At 35.5% G+C, this 19,962-nt stretch overlaps 1 protein-coding gene across 8 annotated transcripts in view; it reads left to right on the top strand.

The window, feature by feature from the left end:
- SEC24B (SEC24 homolog B, COPII coat complex component) overlaps window positions 1–17,442 on the top strand; it is a 51,799-nt gene extending 34,357 nt beyond the window's left edge. For 5 of the 8 annotated variants that reach the window (XM_049814858.1, XM_049814859.1, XM_049814860.1 and 2 more), the window contains 13 exons: window positions 44–162; window positions 526–581; window positions 902–1,108; window positions 1,743–1,866; window positions 3,102–3,260; window positions 3,711–3,884; window positions 4,512–4,622; window positions 5,812–5,987; window positions 6,938–7,075; window positions 9,202–9,306; window positions 10,392–10,484; window positions 12,193–12,296; window positions 13,510–17,442. In XM_049814858.1, coding sequence (XP_049670815.1) covers window positions 44–162; window positions 526–581; window positions 902–1,108; window positions 1,743–1,866; window positions 3,102–3,260; window positions 3,711–3,884; window positions 4,512–4,622; window positions 5,812–5,987; window positions 6,938–7,075; window positions 9,202–9,306; window positions 10,392–10,484; window positions 12,193–12,296; window positions 13,510–13,624 — 1,681 coding nt within the window. In that variant the 3' untranslated portion in view covers window positions 13,625–17,442. Of the gene's footprint in view, window positions 1–43; window positions 163–525; window positions 582–901; window positions 1,109–1,742; window positions 1,867–3,101; window positions 3,261–3,710; window positions 3,885–4,511; window positions 4,623–5,811; window positions 5,988–6,234; window positions 7,076–9,201; window positions 9,307–10,391; window positions 10,485–12,192; window positions 12,297–13,509 lie in introns of those variants that run through there. The other 3 variants (XR_007507769.1, XR_007507770.1, XM_049814863.1) reach the window with 3 other exon arrangements.
- The last annotated feature ends 2,520 nt before the right edge of the window (window positions 17,443–19,962 follow it).

The raw sequence follows: 19,962 nt of genomic DNA, 5'->3' as shown, positions 1-19,962 counted from the left end.
GAGAGAAATTTAGGGCTTAATGGTTTATTTTTTAATGCTTCAGGCTGCCTGGAGACTCAAGAACCAGAATAGGGTTCATAACGTTTGACAGCACTGTTCAGTTTTACAACTTGCAAGAAGGTTTATCTCAGCCTCAGATGCTGATTGTCTCAGATATTGATGGTAAGTAAAAAAGGAAATGGAAACTAAATTTTTGAGAAGCTACTTTTTTTCCCCAGAAGAAAGATTAGAATCTCTCAAATATTTTTTTATTGGGTCAATTTTATTGAATGTATAGGGAATATATTTTTTAAAAATAATCTTACACTAACTACAGAGTAGGTGGTGTTTAAAAATTGAAATTCAGATGTTAATTTTGGGTTGAATAAAACAAGCTTTGTACAGACTGTATTATTCTCTCTAATATATGTATCAGAAAAGTAGATTATTTCATTGTACGTGTAGCAGTGGGCAGTGAAGTGTTTTGTTCTACTTTAATGTTATTTTTTTTCTTTAGTAAAATGCTTTTTTCTGTTCTCCCTACAGATATTTTCCTACCTACCCCAGACAGTTTACTTGTAAATCTCCATGAAAGCAAAGAGGTATGATTGCTCAAAATATATCATTAAATTTAAAGAGTTAAATATTCAGAATAGAGGTTCCTTTTAAACTTCGAATTCAAGCCTATCTTTCTAATATTTAATTCCAGTGCTACATCTTAATTATAGAAGTATTACATGTTGTTTGTTTGATGCATCATAGTTTTTAAAATTATGACTTTGTTTCAACACACTAAGGAAAACAAAGCTGAAATATTTCGTACTGATTGTTCCACTTCAGTTATGGCAATACAGCTTTTTAGGAAGAGCAGAAAATCTCAAGCTTGCAAAATCTTATAAATACCTTTCAATCTGTTCTGCAGCTGATAAAAGATCTATTGAATGCATTACCAAATATGTTCACCAATACAAGAGAAACACACAGTGCGTTGGGCCCTGCTCTTCAGGCTGCGTTCAAACTGATGTCTCCAACGGGTGGTCGGATATCTGTGTTTCAAACTCAGTTACCATCTTTGGGAGCGGGGCTTCTACATTCCAGAGAAGATCCCAATCAAAGGTCAAGCACAAAGGTACAAAAACTTCAATATTCATCTCGTGAGACTAGGGACTGTCCATGTCTTTCGGACTTGCATAGTTCTGCAGATCAACTCTTGTTTTTTGTTTATACCAATTCACTAAATTTTAATTATTCAATGTTTATGTTTGTGTATTGAAGATCACTAGTTTATACATGTATGTGTGGTTTTACTTTTTTCAAAATGCATGAGCTGTCTTTTGGGCCTTTGGTCCATAGCTTTTCATGGAAAGCAAAAGAAGCTGCAAATATCTCTGACTCAGTTAATCCTGAGTTTTGAACCAAAGCACGGATATATTAAATTGTAGACCTAAAACATGATTTCTTATTATTTTTATGGCCTTGTAGTTTACAGCATCAGGTAGGTGTTACATAGTTACATGCATGTTTATTTGTATGAGAATGTAAACTTCCTTGAAATTAGGATCATAACTGCTTGTAAATACAAACGAAAAGAATATGGAACGTAAGGAAAACAGTTTCTGCAGGTGGAAAGGCCTGTACGTTATTGCTTAAAGGAAGCTTCCTTATGATACTTGGCTACTGAATAGTATGTCTTTTGTTCTATGAAGTCTTAAGAGAGCATGATTGTTGTCTTAACTCTTTCTTGTATAATTTATTCACCAAAGGTGGTCCAGCATCTTGGTCCAGCAACAGATTTTTATAAGAAGTTGGCACTGGACTGTTCAGGCCAGCAGACTGCTGTGGATTTATTTCTCTTAAGTTCACAATATTCCGATCTAGCTTCTCTTGGTAAGGAGTACCTAATGCATGCATTCACTCTTTCCACACTGTTGTCTGTCTTCAGAAGCACGGGCTACTTCAGGAATTCTTAAATCATGTAAATCTTCTTGCATTTCTGTAAATGCAGCTAATGCTGCAAACAAATTGACTTTGAAGTTGTGTCATGCTTTCACCTCAGCCAGCAACTAAGCACCACTCAGCCACTCACTCACTTCCCCTCCCACCCAGTGGGATGGGGGACAGAATTGGGGGGCAAAAAAAAGTAAAACCTGTGTGTCGAGATAAGAACAGTTTAATAGGACAGAAAGGAAGAAAATAATAATGATAACAATAACAATAATAAAGTGATAATAATCATAATAAAAGAATTTGAATATACAAAACCGGTGATGCGCAATGCAATTGCTCGCCACTCGCTGACCGATGCCCAGTTAGTTCCCAAGCAGTGATCCCCCCCCAGGCCAACTCCCCTCAGTTTATATACTGGGCATGATGTTACATGGTATGGAATATTCCTTGGCCAGTTTGGGTCAGCTGTCCTGATTGTGTCCCCTCCCAACTTCTTGTGCCCCTCTAGCCTTCTTGCTGGCTGGACATGAGAAGCTGAAGGATTCTTGATTTGGTCTAAACATTACTTGGCAATAACTGAAAACATCAGTGTGTTATCAGCGTTATTCTCAGACTAAATCCAAAAGACCACACTATACCAGCTACTGGAAAAAAAATAATTATATCCTAGCCAAAACCAGGACAAGTTGATAGCAGTAAAGAACAGAAGTATTGGGTTGGTGGTATCAGACAATTCATTCTGGGATTTCAGCTTTAAACAAGAAGATACTCTCCTGCTCAAGAACAGGGAACAGCCAGATGGGAAGGAATTAATAAAGTTTAATCATAGGGGTAGAAGAGAGTCCTCATCTTTCACTATTAAACCAAGATTTGTCTCTGCACACACTTAATTTTGCCTCTACACCATTAAATATGTCTGCATGCATTCTTGTCTTAGTTGCCACAGGTAGCATGCTTCTTGAAGTAAGTGTGTAATTAAATAATTGTGTGTTGGGGTGACTCATCACTGTCTTCAGTGGCCTGAGTCTGGGCTAGTTCTTGTTGTCTCACAGATGTGGGTCATATCAAGAAAAAGATGAACACAGATGTGACTTCCAGAAGGTTGGACGCAATTTTTGTGCCCTGACTTCATGTTACGGTTTTACCTCTTAACGATATCTTTTCTTCCTTCACAGCTTGCATGTCCAAGTATTCTGCTGGATGCATCTATTACTATCCATCTTTCCATCGCAGCCATAATCCTGCTCAGGCCGAAAAGTTGCAAAAAGACCTTAAAAGATACCTTACAAGAAAGATTGGATTTGAAGCAGTTATGCGCATAAGATGTACAAAAGGTATGTTTTAAATACTGATTTGTATGGAAAAGTTGATGTAAGCATGTTAACTATCACTTTGAATGTGCTTAGTCTTTAGCAACATTAGATATCAGGTTATTTCTCTTTCACTGAAGAGTAAGATAGTTGCCGCCTTTATGTAAGTTATGTTAGCTTTTGCCATTTGGTATTTTGTTTTGGTTTTTACTTAAGATGGCACCATCTCACTTCAACTAAGTTGATGTGTAGTGTAAGGGCATCATTCAGTTTGGAGTGTTCGGAACGGAACGTGAAATCTACAGGTTCATGCTGTGAAATGTCTAATGATTCACATAATTGATTCTGCGTAGTAGTTAGAATAAGTATTTTTACTGTTTTTTAGACATAGCTGGAGGGCTGTGGGTTTTAATTATTGATAGGAGGTTTTCATGCTGTTTTGACCTCACTCTGTACTATTTAATCTGCTTCTAGGTCTTTCAATACACACTTTCCATGGGAACTTTTTTGTACGATCTACTGATTTATTGTCCCTTGCCAATGTCAATCCCGACGCTGGATTTGCAGTACAAATGTCCATCGAGGAAAGTCTGACTGACACATCTTTGGTTTGTTTTCAAACAGCTCTTTTGTATACTTCCAGCAAAGGTAAATGAATTCAAATGAATTGGCCACTGGGCTTTTTGTTTCTTTTTCTAACATAATGTTTGTATGGTTAGTTCCACAGCCTTTTGTTGTTCTCCGTACCCTAAGAGAATCTTGTTAAAGCTAGTGAGCCTATTTGGCAGTTAATCGCATAATGTAAATCTTTATAAATTCTATTTTGATGGGAAAATGTAATTTATCTCCATCTTACATAGAGCTGATTCAGCAAGATTCCTTTATTTAAAAGGCATATCGTTGTTACAAGCAATAATAAGTTTGGCACGCACTATGCCCAAAATCACAGACCCGTGATGCATTGGAGCAAGATTGTAGTACGTTGGGTGGGCATAAAGAATAGCAGCTACTTTCTGTTGTGGAATGTGCCACAGAGTTTTGGGATGGAAGTCAATGTACTTCATTTGTAGGATTAAGGCACTCGTTGTGGATGTTATAAGCTAGCTTGTGTTATGAATTTGTGCTGATTCAGAAGTTGAATGCTTTAGAGCATTGCAGAATTTGAACAGGGTAAAACGGGTGCATCTTAGATGAGAGAGAGGTATGCTGTAATGACTGAATTTGTATACCTCTACCAGGAGATATTGCATAATGGTTTCTACTTACTTTTATTAGGTGAACGTCGAATTCGAGTGCACACACTTTGCTTGCCTGTAGTAAGTTCACTGGCTGATGTATATGCAGGAGCGGATGTACAAGCAGTTGTATGCCTCTTAGCAAACATGGGTGAGTACAGACCAGGAAGATTCAAATGTCTTTTTGTATGTTCTCAATTTTGCCAAATGTTTAAATGAAGTAGTGAATGAAGCCTGAGTATTGTAGAAAAAGGTTGGAGTGGAGCACAATGAAGCCTGAGAATACAAAAGATGACAAAATCGAAGTTATACCAAGACTGTTAACTGAAACATTCCTTAGTCTGAATACTTAGTTGACCTTAGTCTTATAAAAGGAGCCTTCTTGCATAGTTCTGTAGAGTTTATTGAAGGACAGAGAATCATAACACACCTGGATCAAAACTCACGTTTTTGTATCATCATGGTGGTTATCTCAAACTTTAGCATTCTAGGATTACTTAAGAGACAGAGTGATTCAGTGCAGTGAGTTGCTGGAGACTAAAAGGGAACTTATGACAACAGTCTAAGATATGTCTGTAAGTCTGAGATATGAATTAGTTTTCTATGCTTCTATCCTGTTGTTGCTGGGTTTGAGGATTCTTTCTTACCCCTACTTGTGGGTCATAAGTAGCTGTTTCACAGACTGATCTCTGCCATTGAATGTGTATGCTTCTGTGCAGCATTTCAGTATATGCTATGTTGTATATTAACAGCCAAATAAATTAGAAGAAATAAATAGTACTTCTGTATCTCAAAAGTGCATTCAGTCCAGCAGGTGGCTTCCTCCAACCAAAGGATTTGCAGCCCTTTCTCAGCAGAGAAAGGTGAAGCTTCATTTACACTAATCATAATTATGCCACTGAAGTAATGGAAGAAATTTCTTGGGGGGGAGTGGGGGGGGGAGAATTGCTGCAAATCTTATCTTGGAGGTAGGACAGCAGAGAGTTTCATCAATAGCCAAGTTATTTGTATAAGGCTTAAAACAGGATTTATATTTAGTCTCAAGTATATACCACAGCTTTAAACAATGTACTTTTTTTTAATTCTCTAAGAGTAGGAACTAGGGAGCTAAGATCAGCCACACTGTATTTTTTTAACCATCGTGAAAGTGAGTTTCTGTATGGGCAATAGTCTCATTTACTCCTAAAAAAAAAGTTAGGACCACAGGTGTGGGTTTGTGTTTTTTTGGTTTTGGGGTTTTTTTATCTTGAAATATCACCCAAAAGCACAACTATTTTTATAACTCAAGGGAATGAATGAGGCCAACTCTAGTAACTTCTTGTATCCTTCTAACCCAACAGCTGTGGATCGCTCAGTTTCATCTAGTCTTTCAGATGCAAGAGATGCCTTAGTTAATGCTGTGGTAGACTCCTTGGCAGCATACATGTCAACTGCCTCAAATCTGCAGCAGTCCATGTTGATAGCACCAAATTCCCTCAAACTGTTTCCACTGTATATTTTGGCCCTTCTCAAACAGGTATGTATAATCTAGTGGATTAATGTTTGATATTTAATTCATTGTTCAATTTGAGGAATTCTTCAGCTCTAGGTCAAGCGATGCCTGCACTTTACTAAAATTATGAAAATTGGGTTATTCTCTTTGAGCTTACAGGACTTTCACAGAAAAGATGACTGTTAGCTTATTTTACATGATTAGTGCCTGAACAGTTTAATGGTATGCTTGGTTTTGAATTTTTTAGATTTTGTGTTATTTTCTTTTACAGTGAAAATAAAACCAAAATGCTTGTGGCAGCCAAGGAGAAGAGGACTGATGTACTTAGCTTTGTTGTAGAAGTGAATGTGAACTTCAGTTACAGGAATATTCGCCATTGAATCAGAATATGGTGCTTTCTCCATTGTGTTGCTTCTCACAGCAATTGTTTACTGACTGCTTCTAAAGGAGATCTGAAAAATCCAGTAGGAAAGAGTTACAAAATAAATTTTATCCTATGAGAGCCTAGTTTCTGCTATAAAACATGAAAGTATATTTCCCTTTCAAAGCTTTTCCTTAACATTTAATTCTTACCAATATAAAATCAGAGTTAATCTTATCCACAGAATTATCTTTTTTGAACTCTGCTAGGCTCATATCTTTCCATGATGTCTTGCATTGGGAGTTTCACAAGCCAGTAACATTGTCAAGAATAAAGATGAGAAATGCTGGCCCAGTCACATACAAATTTTACAGAAAGTGTGTGGGGGGAATTTTTTTGTTGTCCTTCATCAATAAAAAGGGAGAACGGATTAAGTTTTAAAAGGTATTGTATTCAAGTTGTACTTGATTAAGATTCTTATCTACCTCAAGATACATTACTTTACAAAAGCTTTGCCATCTTTGCTTGACACTTTCAAAAAATCTGAAATACACTTTTTAGATGTGACATAAAATACAGGACTTATTAGAGTAACAATACTTTTCTTTTACAGAAAGCATTTAGAACAGGCACAAGTACACGCTTGGATGATCGCGTATATGCAATGTGCCAGATGAAGAGCCAGCCTCTTGTTCATTTGATGAAAATGATACATCCCAACTTGTACAGAATAGACAAGTTGATTGATGAGGTAATGTATGAAGCCTGTTTTATAACATTTTCTAGTTTTAATGGTCTGTTAAACCTGATGTGCTGCAATAATTTAAATAAAGCCGTTATTGTAATATAAACTGAACATTTTCCATAAGTTATAAAAAAAATAAAGAAAAGCATTCATTTTCAAGTTCTGAGTTTCAAGTACAGTACTGTGTTATGAGCAGAACTGTGGTTTTATTTCACCTTGTTAAGTGACCACAATAATTCCATGTTTTTCTATTATACAAAGAAAGCAGATAAGATTGTATGTATTGGAAATATCTCCAGTGTGGTTTTGTGTTTTAGAACTGCCTGGGGGAAATGGGTGAGGTAGATTTGGTGGAGGATTCTAAGTTTTGTACTCTTAAACCAGGTAAAGTTGCTTGGAGTAACAAACTTTCATTGGTTTCTCAGACTCATGTGGATGAAACAGAGTTGCGCTTGTAGATGGTTATGATCAGACTGAGGAAGTACTTCATGTACGAAACCAGGTTTTATTGGCTCGCCTTTTAGAGAGGTAGCCTAGGAAATATGCATTTTTTAACAGAAGTAAGATTGGATTTTATTTAAGGTCAAAGTTAGTTGTAATTGCAAAAATAACTTGTTATTTTTAAGTTAAGTTTTCATGAGCTTGTTAGTTATTAGATTTGGAAAAGTATATGTAGGAGTTTGTTTTTAAGTGTCATACAAGATTATATGGTAACTTCAGTAGTTTCTCTGGCAGTTGGTATTGTTCAGCACAACCTGTGAGCTATTTATAGTCTCAGTTTCTTTTAAGGTATTTCATAAACTCACATATGCGAGTCTGAACTCAGTGTTCTTCAGTGGAATTGATTAGTCTTTTTATATTTCCTCCCCACTCCCAGTGTTTGAGAGGCCGACTTCTTCAACTAACCTTATTAAGCTTTTTGTGGAACTTATGCTGAAACACTATATTCAGTGTGCGAGTGCTGTGAAGAACCAGCAGTGTCTTTGGGAGATCCAGTTTTATTAGCAAAGGATTTCAGATCAGTTATTTAGAGTAGAATACTACAGAAAATAGAGCTTATTTAACCTACTGACATTAATTGACAAGCCATATTTTAAATCATATAACACGGTGCTATCTATTTAGTACTACTTCAGTTTAAACTATTTGTGACAGAGGCTGTTCTTCAATTTCTTGTTTCTTTAGAAAATTCTATGATATGTATTACAGAAATATTTTTTAACATTTTTGCTGGTTTTCTTTTAACACTTGATTCTTGAGAGCATTGAGTAAAGCCTGGAACTTTCCAAAGTGGAAATCAGTAGCTTGATATTCATCGTTATGTATAAATCCCCAAAAGTGTCTAATCTATAGGTTTAGAATATGAAATTTTTAAAATAATGATTGCTTTTAATAATCTTTTACCATGTGGACATGTGCTTAGTCTTTAGACTATTTTTTCCCCCTACATTATTTGCAGAATGCTTCACAGACTCTTAATAGATGTTCAGTCTATTTTTATATTGAAGGGGGAAGCAGCTTTAATCTGAAAATACTGGGGGGGGAGTATTGTTTTTGTTTTTATTGCTTCGGAGGAAGGGAGGGTTATTTTTTAACGATGTTATTGCTAACAGCCAGATTGTTTAATCACATCAGTCATAGTACTCTATGGACAAACCCATGTATCGCTTCAGGCAGGATGTTAAATCAAGGGACTTTCTGTTACTTGAATGCAGTACAAGCGTGAACCCTTAGGGAATAGAATTTGATGTTTTTCTGCTTTTGCAACACTTCTATTGAAGTTGAATGCAATGAAAAAATCTATGGAGGTTGTTTGTAGAAAATTTAAGTGTCAACACTAGAATTCTTCTGAACGTTTGGCATCTATAGCATGAGAAATGTTACATACACAACTTAAATGAATTTGCATTTATTCTTTTTTTAGGTACTAAAGTAGCCTTTAGGTTAAGTAACATTCCAGAATTGTTTGACGTACACAATCATTTTAGGTTTAACATGGCATTTTGTTACATGAGAATCCTCAAAATTCTACTAGAGATTAACTGGTTTTTCCTGTTTCATTTTACCTGGTTAAGATAAAAAATAGGATTTATTTATATTCTAGTGTTATTGAGTACTCTTTTTTGTTACAGAGTACAATACATGTAAATGACAGAGTTGTTCCTCAGCCACCTCTTCAGAAGTTGTCTGCAGAGAAGTTGACAAGAGAAGGAGCTTTTCTTATGGATTGTGGTTCGGTAAGTTACCAGTTTCACACATTCCTTTTTCCCCCCCTAAAAAAAAGCAATGCATGCTGAATTACTAAAAGCAGTCAACTCTCAACAATAACAGTGTAGTGAATCAGCATTGCAGGTAACCTGGCAGTAATCTGTGTTCCAGTGAAAGGCTTTCATGTTTTGAACAGAGGACTGTCTTTGAGGTTGCATAGTAAGGCTTCAGAGGATAATTTTTTTTATGCTAGACTGATCAGAATATACCAAGAGTTCATATCAAGTTGTTTTTTCCTGGAAATAATGGATTTCCATTTTCCAAAATTTCTCTTCATGGTTATTAAATTAAATTAAAGTCTCTAACAAAGCACTTCTCATTGATGCAGGAACCTTCTCAGTTACAAATATAAGTGGTTTATGATTTGTGGTTTGTGTGATGTAAGAGTTGCAAGAGTGAGGAAACTGTGGGGAGTGAACAAAATCTGTAGATACGGTTTAAGGTATTAGTAGAAATGACACTAAAACACACTTAATTGGATAAGGCATTATGCTACTCAAATAATGTAATAAAACATTATGCTACTCTAATTGCAGTCTAGAAAGTACTTTAAACCTCATATGGGCTCAGGGGCTGAGTGTGAGTGCCAGACTAGGTTCTTTGTCCAGATGTCTGCAATAATTACTATAGTGTGTTTTGATAATTGATGCTTTACTAGGACTTGTTTAGATTGGGAAGTCAGTGTGCAGTAACTGACACAGTGGTGTGACTTCATAAAATTTTAGGGTTTTCATTTTTGGAGGTAACATGGGAAGTTACTGCATTAACTGTTCCAATATAGATGTGTCCTGCATCCTCATTCTTTCAGTATTTGCATTCTACCTATATTTTTTTTGACATGTAATGATCTTATTCCAAATGCTACCAATGTATTAATAAGTAAGCATACAATTAATGAATATGGAGATGTATATGTGAATTGCAGCTGGAGCTCTCAAGTCATTCGTTTACATGAAAGGTATTGTTCTGGTATTATTCCAATTACATCACCTCTTGTCTCTATCTTTAAAATGTGTGCAAGGCCTTTACTAAAACTGATTCTGATATCTTACAGATTTTTTACATTTGGATTGGAAAAAACTGTAGTAACAACTTCATAAAAGATGTCCTTGGATACCCAAACTATGCATCAGTACCACAGAAAATGGTAGGTGTTTTAATGGACTGTGCTGTATAGCGCTTACGTCTGGACTCTATATTTAATCTATTTTTTCTGCATTTTCAGTTTTTAATTACGTTAACTGTGAATTAGGTGGGTTTTTATTGGGTACCTTTTAACCCCTTGCCAGCTTTATAGGAGACAGAAGTTGTCAAATGCTTTCAAGGAAAGAATGTAGACGTGTATATTTTGGCATTTGTGGAATGCCAAAAAAATTGTTCAATGACATGACTGCTTTTATTATTTTTATGGAAATCCTTGTGGGCTCACAAGAATAGGATGGAATTTCATAGAATGAATATAAAAAATTATCTAGTGAGATGTGTTAATTGTTAAGATTAGAGTTATTTTACTGATACCATGGTTTTCAGAAGCCTTGTGTTCTCTGAACCTGGTGTAAGATACGAAATCTGGGGTATGATGTTATAGGCCTCTAAGTAAAGGGTAAGAGTTAAGTTTTGCTCAGCTTCCAATCCTTGAGTCAATCTTAAAAAGGAATGCTTTTAGCTATTAGAACATCAAAGACCCTTGGATGTGTGTTGTGGTGGAGTGGTTTTTATGTTATGACCTGTACCTATAGTCTTGTGCATGAACAGAGCAGCAATTAAAGAGAAGACCCCTCTTCTGTGGGTAGTATTCCAAAATGTCAACAAGTGGTGGGTAAGGATGGACCCTTTTAAGAAAAGGGTCTAGGAAAGTTCAGAACCCAATGGTTATATTCAGATAGTGCCAACAATGTGTCAGTCTTTGTAGAAACACATAGGAAGATGCTTTCTGCTTATAAAGCTTGCATAGTAGGAAGGGGAAAAGTAAGCAACAAGTGGTAATTAGAAGAACAGGTTAAGAGTGGTGAGCTTTAAGACTACTATAAAATTGGACTGCTTGCTCAGAGTTTTGTATTTTGCTTGTGTTAGCAATTTAAAATTGTCCCCTCTGATCAGCTGGTGGTAAGTATTAGTTGACAGAGTTTTCAGAAAGAACTTGGTTAAAGGAAGGATGATAACTTTTTTCAGTGGTTACATAGCATTTATAATAATGAAAATGAGAGAAAAAACTAACATAAACAAAAGCTATCTTTGCTTTTAAATTATGTCCTCCATTCAATGATTACAAAGGTAGCAATGAAACTATTTTTAAATCTGTAATCAATTCTTCTATGTCATATTAATTGTCTTAAAAGATTATACTGGCCTAAGAGTTGGTATATTTAGCTTGGTGAATGGCTCAAAGTTTTTTAATCCTATTTTTTTCAGCTCAGTCCCCAACCAAATAGTCCAGTATAATCTGTGTTGAAATTTGCTTACAATTCAGATTTCACTTCTCTTGTGTTTTGTTCATTTTTTCAGTGATGCAAAATTCGACATGTAGGAACTTGATTGACAGGGGAAGATAAAGGCAAGAAAACTGTAAAAGCATCATTTTTGAAAAGATTACTTTTTAAATGAGCTTGCCTTCTAAAATCTCTTGCACTTAAAAGGCAGTTTAAGTTAAAGATGCACTGCTTCCTATGGAACAGATATTACTGAATTTTTGTACTTAAAGCTGAAGAAAAAAATGTGTATATGTAATCTGTGGTTGGTAATTTCTTAATAGAAATTGTGGCCTGGGTCACGTTACAACTATCAGGATCTATTTTTTTTTTTTAAATAGTTTTGATAATAAAAGATGATGACTTCTTTCAATTACCTTCAACCAGACACAGCTTCCTGAGGTAGATGCACTTTCTTCAGAAAGGACACGATCTTTTATATCTTGGCTTAGAGACAGTAGACCTTTAAGTCCAGTTCTTCAAGTAATAAAGTAAGTATTTCTGTTAGATACTGAGTAATTATTGGCAACTTGTATTTACAATTTCTAATTGACACTGATGAAAAGTGGGAATATCTGGCCCGGAAGAAACTGAATAACATCCTCTTTCTAGTTGATAATAGTGCTGTTATCTAAAACTCTTTAGCAACAAAGGTCATCTTTGAATCTAGTGCAAATTCAGTTACTAGTAGTTTTATTTGTAGGAATTGGGTGCATATTTTTATATTCTTAGGAATATACTAAAGCAGTGGATGTCCTTATGATCAGTGGGGTTAACGAGGTTAATTTCTGGTATAGCTTTTATAATTTCAGTACATACATATAAAAAAATACAAGTAAGGTTAATAATCTGTAGATGGTTTAACAATTGTATCTATTTGTTACCAAGCTCCATTCAGCAGTTGATTTATGACAGATGAGGCAAGTTTCTCAAGCCTTTTCAAGCCACAACCTGCTTAAAGAAGTTTAAATTCTATAAAATCTTTATGCTTGAGTTTATCTTTCTTTTGTCTTTAGAGTACTTAGTTTACTGAGCTGGAGGGGAGATCACATTTTAGAGAGTATGATGACTTTATCACTCAGATAAATAATGTTTAAACATAGGAGTGAAGCTCTTCAGCTGTTGGCATTGTGGCTGCTGCTTGAATTGCGAGTAGTGCTGAAAGACCACAGTAAATAGTAGGGCTTTACTGCACACTGTACTATACTGGTCCAAAGAACTGGGCCCCAGCAAATATTTGCTGTGTCCCAGCAAATTTTTATTGGGGTAATAATTTTAGATACTAGGTCTTTGACATGTTTACCTTCCGTGTTCTGTTGCCAGATAAGAGAAACTGGGGAGGGGATTGAGATGTAAATTTTCCAATTTTTTTTTTTTATCTTTATCAGGATTTAATTTAACTGTCAGAATTCATTGCAACCAGCATATTTGTGAACTTCTAAAAATAATTTTTGTTTCCTTTTTTGTGTTTCTACAAGGTATTTTAAACACTTTCACCCACTGTTCTACCATTTTATACTTCTTAAAAAGATGCTGCTGTTTGGTAGTGTATTACAAACTTCAGGGTTTTTTCTAAACTTTGGTATCTTTGGACTGAATCTAGACTCCAAAGGACAATAAGCAATTCATTAGAACTTATGCTTGAATTTACAGTGCATTTTTTTCTCAATGTTTGGCCTAAAATACCTTCCTCTCTTCTTTCAGAGATGAGAACCCTGCCAAAACAGATTTTTTTCAGCATTTAATTGAGGATCGGACAGAAGCAGCTTTCTCATATTATGAGTTCTTACTTAATATTCAACAGCAGATTTGTAAGTGAAAAAGGAATAAATAGAAGAAAAATCCTGACTTCAGACAGAAGCATGGGCCAAGAGAAGCATATGGGAAGTTACGGAAGTGGATGCTTGTTCTTCACAATACACAGTGACCAGCACTGTTTTGGAAGCTTTACAGCTAAAGAAGTATACATCTCAAAGAATTTTGCAGATTTACTTCAGTCTAAAAGTGCTAGGAGTGATGAAGCTGTTTCACTAGTAAACTTTAAATTGGTTTATACACGTTTCCAGTTGTGCAGCGGTATGGTGCTTTGTTTATTGCAAGCCGGTGAATTTATGTAGCTATGTGGGATGGTATTTCTTAATGAAATGTACAATTAGGTAAAGCCTTTTTTCTTACATTTATTATAGTAGCCCTTCCAGATCCAAATTCTCAACAGAGATGTCAAAGGGCAGTGATGTATGTTGGTTGTTTATATGAATTTCTTTTTAAAAGGAATGATTCATATTTACTAAAGACTTCAGCGAATTCCCTGTGAAAGTTGTAGAGTTTCAGTAAAGTACATCAATTGTAGAAATAAAATATATAATGTACATAAGTATTACATTTGTAAAGAAAATGTAAAAAATGTAACTAAAAAAAAGAAAAACTTAGCTCAGTGTGCAGAATTGTTGAGTGCTCAATGATGAATTGTTTTGTCCCAGGCTAGACAATGAAGTTGACTATTAAAACATGCTAAAAAAAAGTTATCAATGTAGAAGGAACACAGCTACTTCTGTTAATTTTAGGTGAATTTATTTATGATTGGCTTACTAATTAAAAATATTTTGCTTTATTGTGTGTTTTTATGTTTATGTAAGTATAATCTTTTTGCAGTTAAACTCTACTGAACTGAATATTGAAGAGAACACATTTACCACTTTATTTCACAGGCCTCTGGAAGGGACAAGAAAACACTGCATAGTCTGTGTTATTGATATAAAGTTTCTAAACCCCTTCCTATGTATTATCCTAAAGAAGGCATATCTGTTAACCTTGTTTTACGTTTTGTAAACTACTGTAGTCTTGGTCTAGGTTTCTGTAACTTGTGTTGTCTGCTGTTTAGAGTAAGCATGGGTAATCACTCACACTTGATGATTTGATTTCTGCTGTGATCTAAAGGAAAGAAAAAAAGAGGGGGTGTAAAAATTAATTACCTTCCATCAATGAAAGTAAAAGCTTTAAAATGTCAAAATTCAAAATGTAATCACATTGTTGCATCTTTCTGAAACCCTGTTCTTGCTAATATTTTGGTAACTCAGTGGCTTGGACTTTCTGATAGATTTATCCCAGATGTTTAAATTTGGTTAAGTTGGGATGGTTTTGGTTTGGTTTTGTTTAGAGGCACATTAGAAATAATTCATAAAGCACAATCACTCATACTTAGTATTCTGAACTTTGTTTAATTAGTTTGGTTTAATGAAATGCGACAACAATGAAATAATTAAGTACAAAAAAGTAAATTATGATTAGTATGATTACATTTTATTTTAAAGTAGCCTTGAAAATGCTAACATTGCATTTTAACTGCCATAGCCCCTGAATCAAATAGTCAAGAAAAACTGTACTAGCTATGGTTTGCAAATGCTTTAAAAGCTACACTAATGAAATTCTGCAAGTGGTGTTATTCTGCATGTTAGCACAAACTTATTGTTTGGAGAAGATACCTTATAAGTTATATTTGTGTGTTGTCCTTAACTAAATGTGTTTAAGTTACCCAAAGATTGCTTAAGAGAAACTTTCCATTTAGTAAATTAATTTATCCTGTAATAAATGTCTGAGGCGATGCTGAATGTTGTCCCTAAATCAGACCTCCAGGATTTCAGTACTTGTTTGTAGATTAACTTGCATTGGGTGAAAGCTAATTGCTGGTGAAGAGTGGGGCATCTTCAAAATCATTTGTAATTGCAAAGATGAGAAGGGCATGTTACAATTTTAAATGCCCTGTGATAGATCCTTCTGACTTGTGAGCTTGGTATTGAATATGTGGGAACATACTATGCCATGATTAATTGCAACATATTCTGTAAAACCATTACTTAAAGCTTTATTCTTCTATGGCTTTTGTATATAAAAAGTATGAAAAGTACATCCTGAGAGCTGTTTGTTCAGTAAAATTATTACATGGCACAGAGAATCTAGTTATTTTTTCACTAATTATAGAGCGCATCTCTCTTCTGGCTGATCTTTGGTTTAAACTTGGAAAAGACAGTCTTATAGAAGTATGTTGAATTTGAAGCATCTCAGGATTTAGGGTGTCGATTTTAGTGTTTTGAACAATAGAACATCTGTAGGCATGACAAAAGTATCTAAAAGGCTGTTTTACTTATGATGGTTTGGACCACACCACTGTACCAGAAGATACACACTAAAAGATTAATCCTTCCCAAGGGATGCACTGTGAAGCTCAACGAGCTTTTTGCCTATTGAGTAAGATTTTGGAGGAGAGATGAGGCATACTTTTGTATCTGTTTAAATAAAGTGCTGAACTGTCCAAAAAAGAAATCTAGCCATTTTAGGGATTGAACTTTTCCCAAATGACCTTCAACATTGCATAATATAAATCCTTCAATATTGTATAATATCAATCATGCCTATTTCATTAGAAATTTCAGATATGCTGGGGAAGATGTTTCCCAGCCCCAGCTAAGTAATTCTTTGGGGGATCAGTTCAAATTCTCAGCGTTCTAAATACTGACAGTGGGCATCCCTTTCCATGTCTTATTTCTAAAAGCAACATCTTTTACCTCTTTTACCAACTAAGTAGTATGGGAGTTCCTGTTGGAGAAATTACAGTCCAAGGAGCTCTTACAGTGGCAGGACACATGATACAGCTCCCAGAGTATTATTACTAAGCTTGATTCTTTATTTTGTTCTTAAGCTTATTAGAAATAAGCCTATTCATTAATCTCGATGTGGAGCTTTGTGGCAATGTTGAAAAGATGACCAGATGCAGGTGATCTGTTTGGCTTTGGTTTTCGGTACATTTTGTCAGATACTGAAAAGATGGTTTTGTCATTACTGTTATTTTTTAAAAGTCAAAATGAGTTGTTAGTAACCCTGAGAGTCAAGAGCTCTTCAGTAATTCTAAATGTGGAGTCTTGTATTTGGCCTGAAAAAAACCCCCGTAATTTAAGAATTTTAGGCAAAGTTTTCAAGGTATGGGACAGAAGTGGGTTTCTGAAGGAACAGTTGCAACCTCAATCACTGATTTCTGTAGTTAGAAGTATTAACTCATGCATAAGAATCCTGAAAGATCTTTTGGGGTATTTGCTGTTTGGTGTTTGGTTTTTTTTTCCAACTTTAGAGTATATTTTGTCTCAGTGCTGTATTCTGATTGCAGGCAGGATGTAACCCTGCAAAAGCTTCGCAGCCAGTTTCAGTAACAGTGAGTTTGGAGGTCTGAGGCTCTTAACTGGGGATGAATTTATGGAATACCCCAAATCTGTATCAGTTACTATGTCAAAATTTACTTTAATAACTTTTTGTTTAAAAGGAGTTCTTCAGATTTTAATAGATACTAAATCTTTTATATAATTCTTTCTGGTAGTTTACTCTGTTTAAAAAAGGTGGAGAGGTGTCTATATATGCTATTGCTTCTCATTTTCATAAAGGAGGTATAATCAGAATCACAAAGGTTAAGTTCTAACTAGAATAGTAATAGTAATGTAACAGTAATGCCTGTTGGACCCCAATAATTCTGAGATTTAGCATAACAGGTTTTTTAGTACAGTTATGTTGGGAACCTTAAAGGGAGGATGGGCAGACTGTAATGATTTAATGATGTAATTTCTTTACCTGTCAGAATTAAAAAAAAACAAAACCAAACACATTTCTAGCAGCCTTGCATGCCTTTACTTAAACTGACATTGTTATATTCAAATGCAGGAATTAGGCAAGTGTGGTTACAACTATTGTAAATAACTGGGATTTGACGTCTCTTTGTTTTTCCTCGCAAGCTATTGATGGTGCCTTTTCATGAAAAATCCAAAGGCATCCCACTTGTTTATAGGAAGAGAATTCTCACATGATTAATGCCATGTAAAAGAGATTATTACAAGAGCAATGAAAATTCAAATTAACCACATTATAGGTGTTTCTTCAGTTTGTGCTCCAGTCCTGAATTCTTCTTGATTTCCACTTCCATGGCCTTTGATGTCTTTTTCCTTCACAATTTTGATAACTAGAAAATATCAAATACTTCACAGAATTTATTTTCCTTTGAAGGTCCTTAGCAAACGTGATGGAGCTGCCTAGTGAGGAATATCAGTCATGCAGAAGATATTAGCAGTTGCACGCTTCTGTGGAAGATAAATAGAGGAGATGGCAGAACTCCTGGAAATATTTCAGAACCTGCTTTAAAAAAAGATTTGGAAAAGGAGAGTGAGTTTTTAATCTTGCTTTTCTTGCACCTGTTTATGATTTTCTATTTTATATTTTCTTAAAGCTGCGTATGTGGGTTGTATTTGATTTTGCAGATATTGGGAGAACACCACCCTAGAGGCACCAGCAAATACAGATCTCCAATTACACCCTTAATCATGTTGCCATTAAAAGCAAAGTGACAGTTCTAAAAAGGTTGTGAGTCTTGGAAGGAAGTACTGTTTGGCTAGCAAGTGGTATAATATTTCTCTTGTTTTTATCAACATGAGTAGAAAGTCTCTGCTTGTGAGACACTGAGGTTTTGCAGGACTCTTGAATGAAGTATTTACTGGCACAAGAATCCTCAAGCATGAAGAAGAGTTGATAATTAACCATCTTGGTAACCTGCTAGCCATAGGAGATGCTATTCTCGAATTGTTTGAAAATTTGTTTAAAAAAATAAACAAAAGTTTTTAATGTTAGAACATCATTAAGGGGGGGGAGGAAATCACTTTTAGGAACATATTGTCTTTTGTTAATAACTTCTGTAGATAAGATGCTTTCAAAAAGTTCTATGGGCGGTAAATCTCAGCTTTTATGAATACAAAATGTTACTGAAAATCACCTGATGACCTAATGCTGAAGCCAAGAAAAAAAGAATAAAATGTGTAGCAGTCAGCTGTAGCTAAGGAATTCTTTCTGCTTTTCTTTGTCTCTTTGGTGGCTGAATATGCTTCATTATCCAAGTAGAGTTTAGGGGAAGCCAGGAGTAAAAGTAGAACTGGAACCACTGGTATGCGTGCTGGGTGTCTTCATCCAGCTTGCTGAGCACGTGCATAGCTTCTGAGAGATGGGTGCTTTGACTGGCGATCAGATGTTCAAGTTTAGCAATTTCTTGTGATATGGCCGTATTTCTAAGTGCCTTATATGTTTATTCAAAATAAAAAGCCATCTGAGTTTCCAAGCTTCCCCTTTTCCCCACCCAAACTATTATTTCTAGTTACCAAAAATACTTTATGTACACAAAAGCATAATTTATTCTTGGAGAGCAAGCACAAAATCTTTCAGCGTTCCAAACACATGTTTGGAAAGTTTAAGTTCCTGGAAAAAGAGTGGAAAGTGCCTCTGCAACCATGACTTTGGCATCTCCAGCAGCAGGGATGGATTGGTTCTGCAGGAGGAACGCAGCCATGGAGAAAAGCAGCATGCAAGGTGTCTGTCAGCTGCTCCATCACTGTCAAACTGCAGCTAGATCATCGAGCAGCGTTGCCCAGCCACCTGCTGTGGCATCCTGTCTGCTTTAAGAGTGACTGGTATCGGATGGTCCAGGGTGAAACGTGAGGGATCCCTTGTGCACAGGTTGTCCCACCCTGAGGTGCGTCTCTACCTTATGTATTTAGAGATCAGCTTGACATGTGAAACCCTGTAGGCATGTTCGCTAATCAGAATAACTGAGTATTGTTGACCTTAGATTGAATAATTTCTTCTAATGAAAAGTTTTGTAATCTAATTGCATGTGAAGAGAAGTAGAATTTTTTCTTTTTTCTGAAAGTTGCCAAATGCTCTGTAGCTGCATGTGCTGGGGAGAATAGGGAATAGCAAACTGCTTTACAGCCTTCTTTCTTTGACACCCTGTTACGTTCTCTCCTTAATTTGCTTTCTGAGGCTTTCGGTTTCTCAGTATGTTTAAATTTTTGATGGTGTTCATCTGTCTTCCCACACCACCTGGGAGGACTATACTTGAGATAGGTGCCTGCTACTATGCAAGGTATCACAAACGGAGTTGCATGAACTGATTTACATAAAGGTGGGTATCATCAGCCTTTTCCCTTTTCTACTCTTTTTCATCCTAATTTCTTGTTACAGTGAACTTTGCTAACAGTAATACCTGGGTCTTTAAATAAGTGTGTGTTACAAAAACTTAAGTTCTGTTACGTTATATGGCTTCCTGCAGAAGTTTAAAAAACAAAACAGAAACAA

The sequence above is a fragment of the Accipiter gentilis genome, chromosome 12 (genome assembly GCF_929443795.1).
Source record: "Accipiter gentilis chromosome 12, bAccGen1.1, whole genome shotgun sequence".
Taxonomy (NCBI): domain Eukaryota; kingdom Metazoa; phylum Chordata; class Aves; order Accipitriformes; family Accipitridae; genus Astur; species Astur gentilis.
This window is presented reverse-complemented; position numbering and strand designations above follow the sequence as displayed.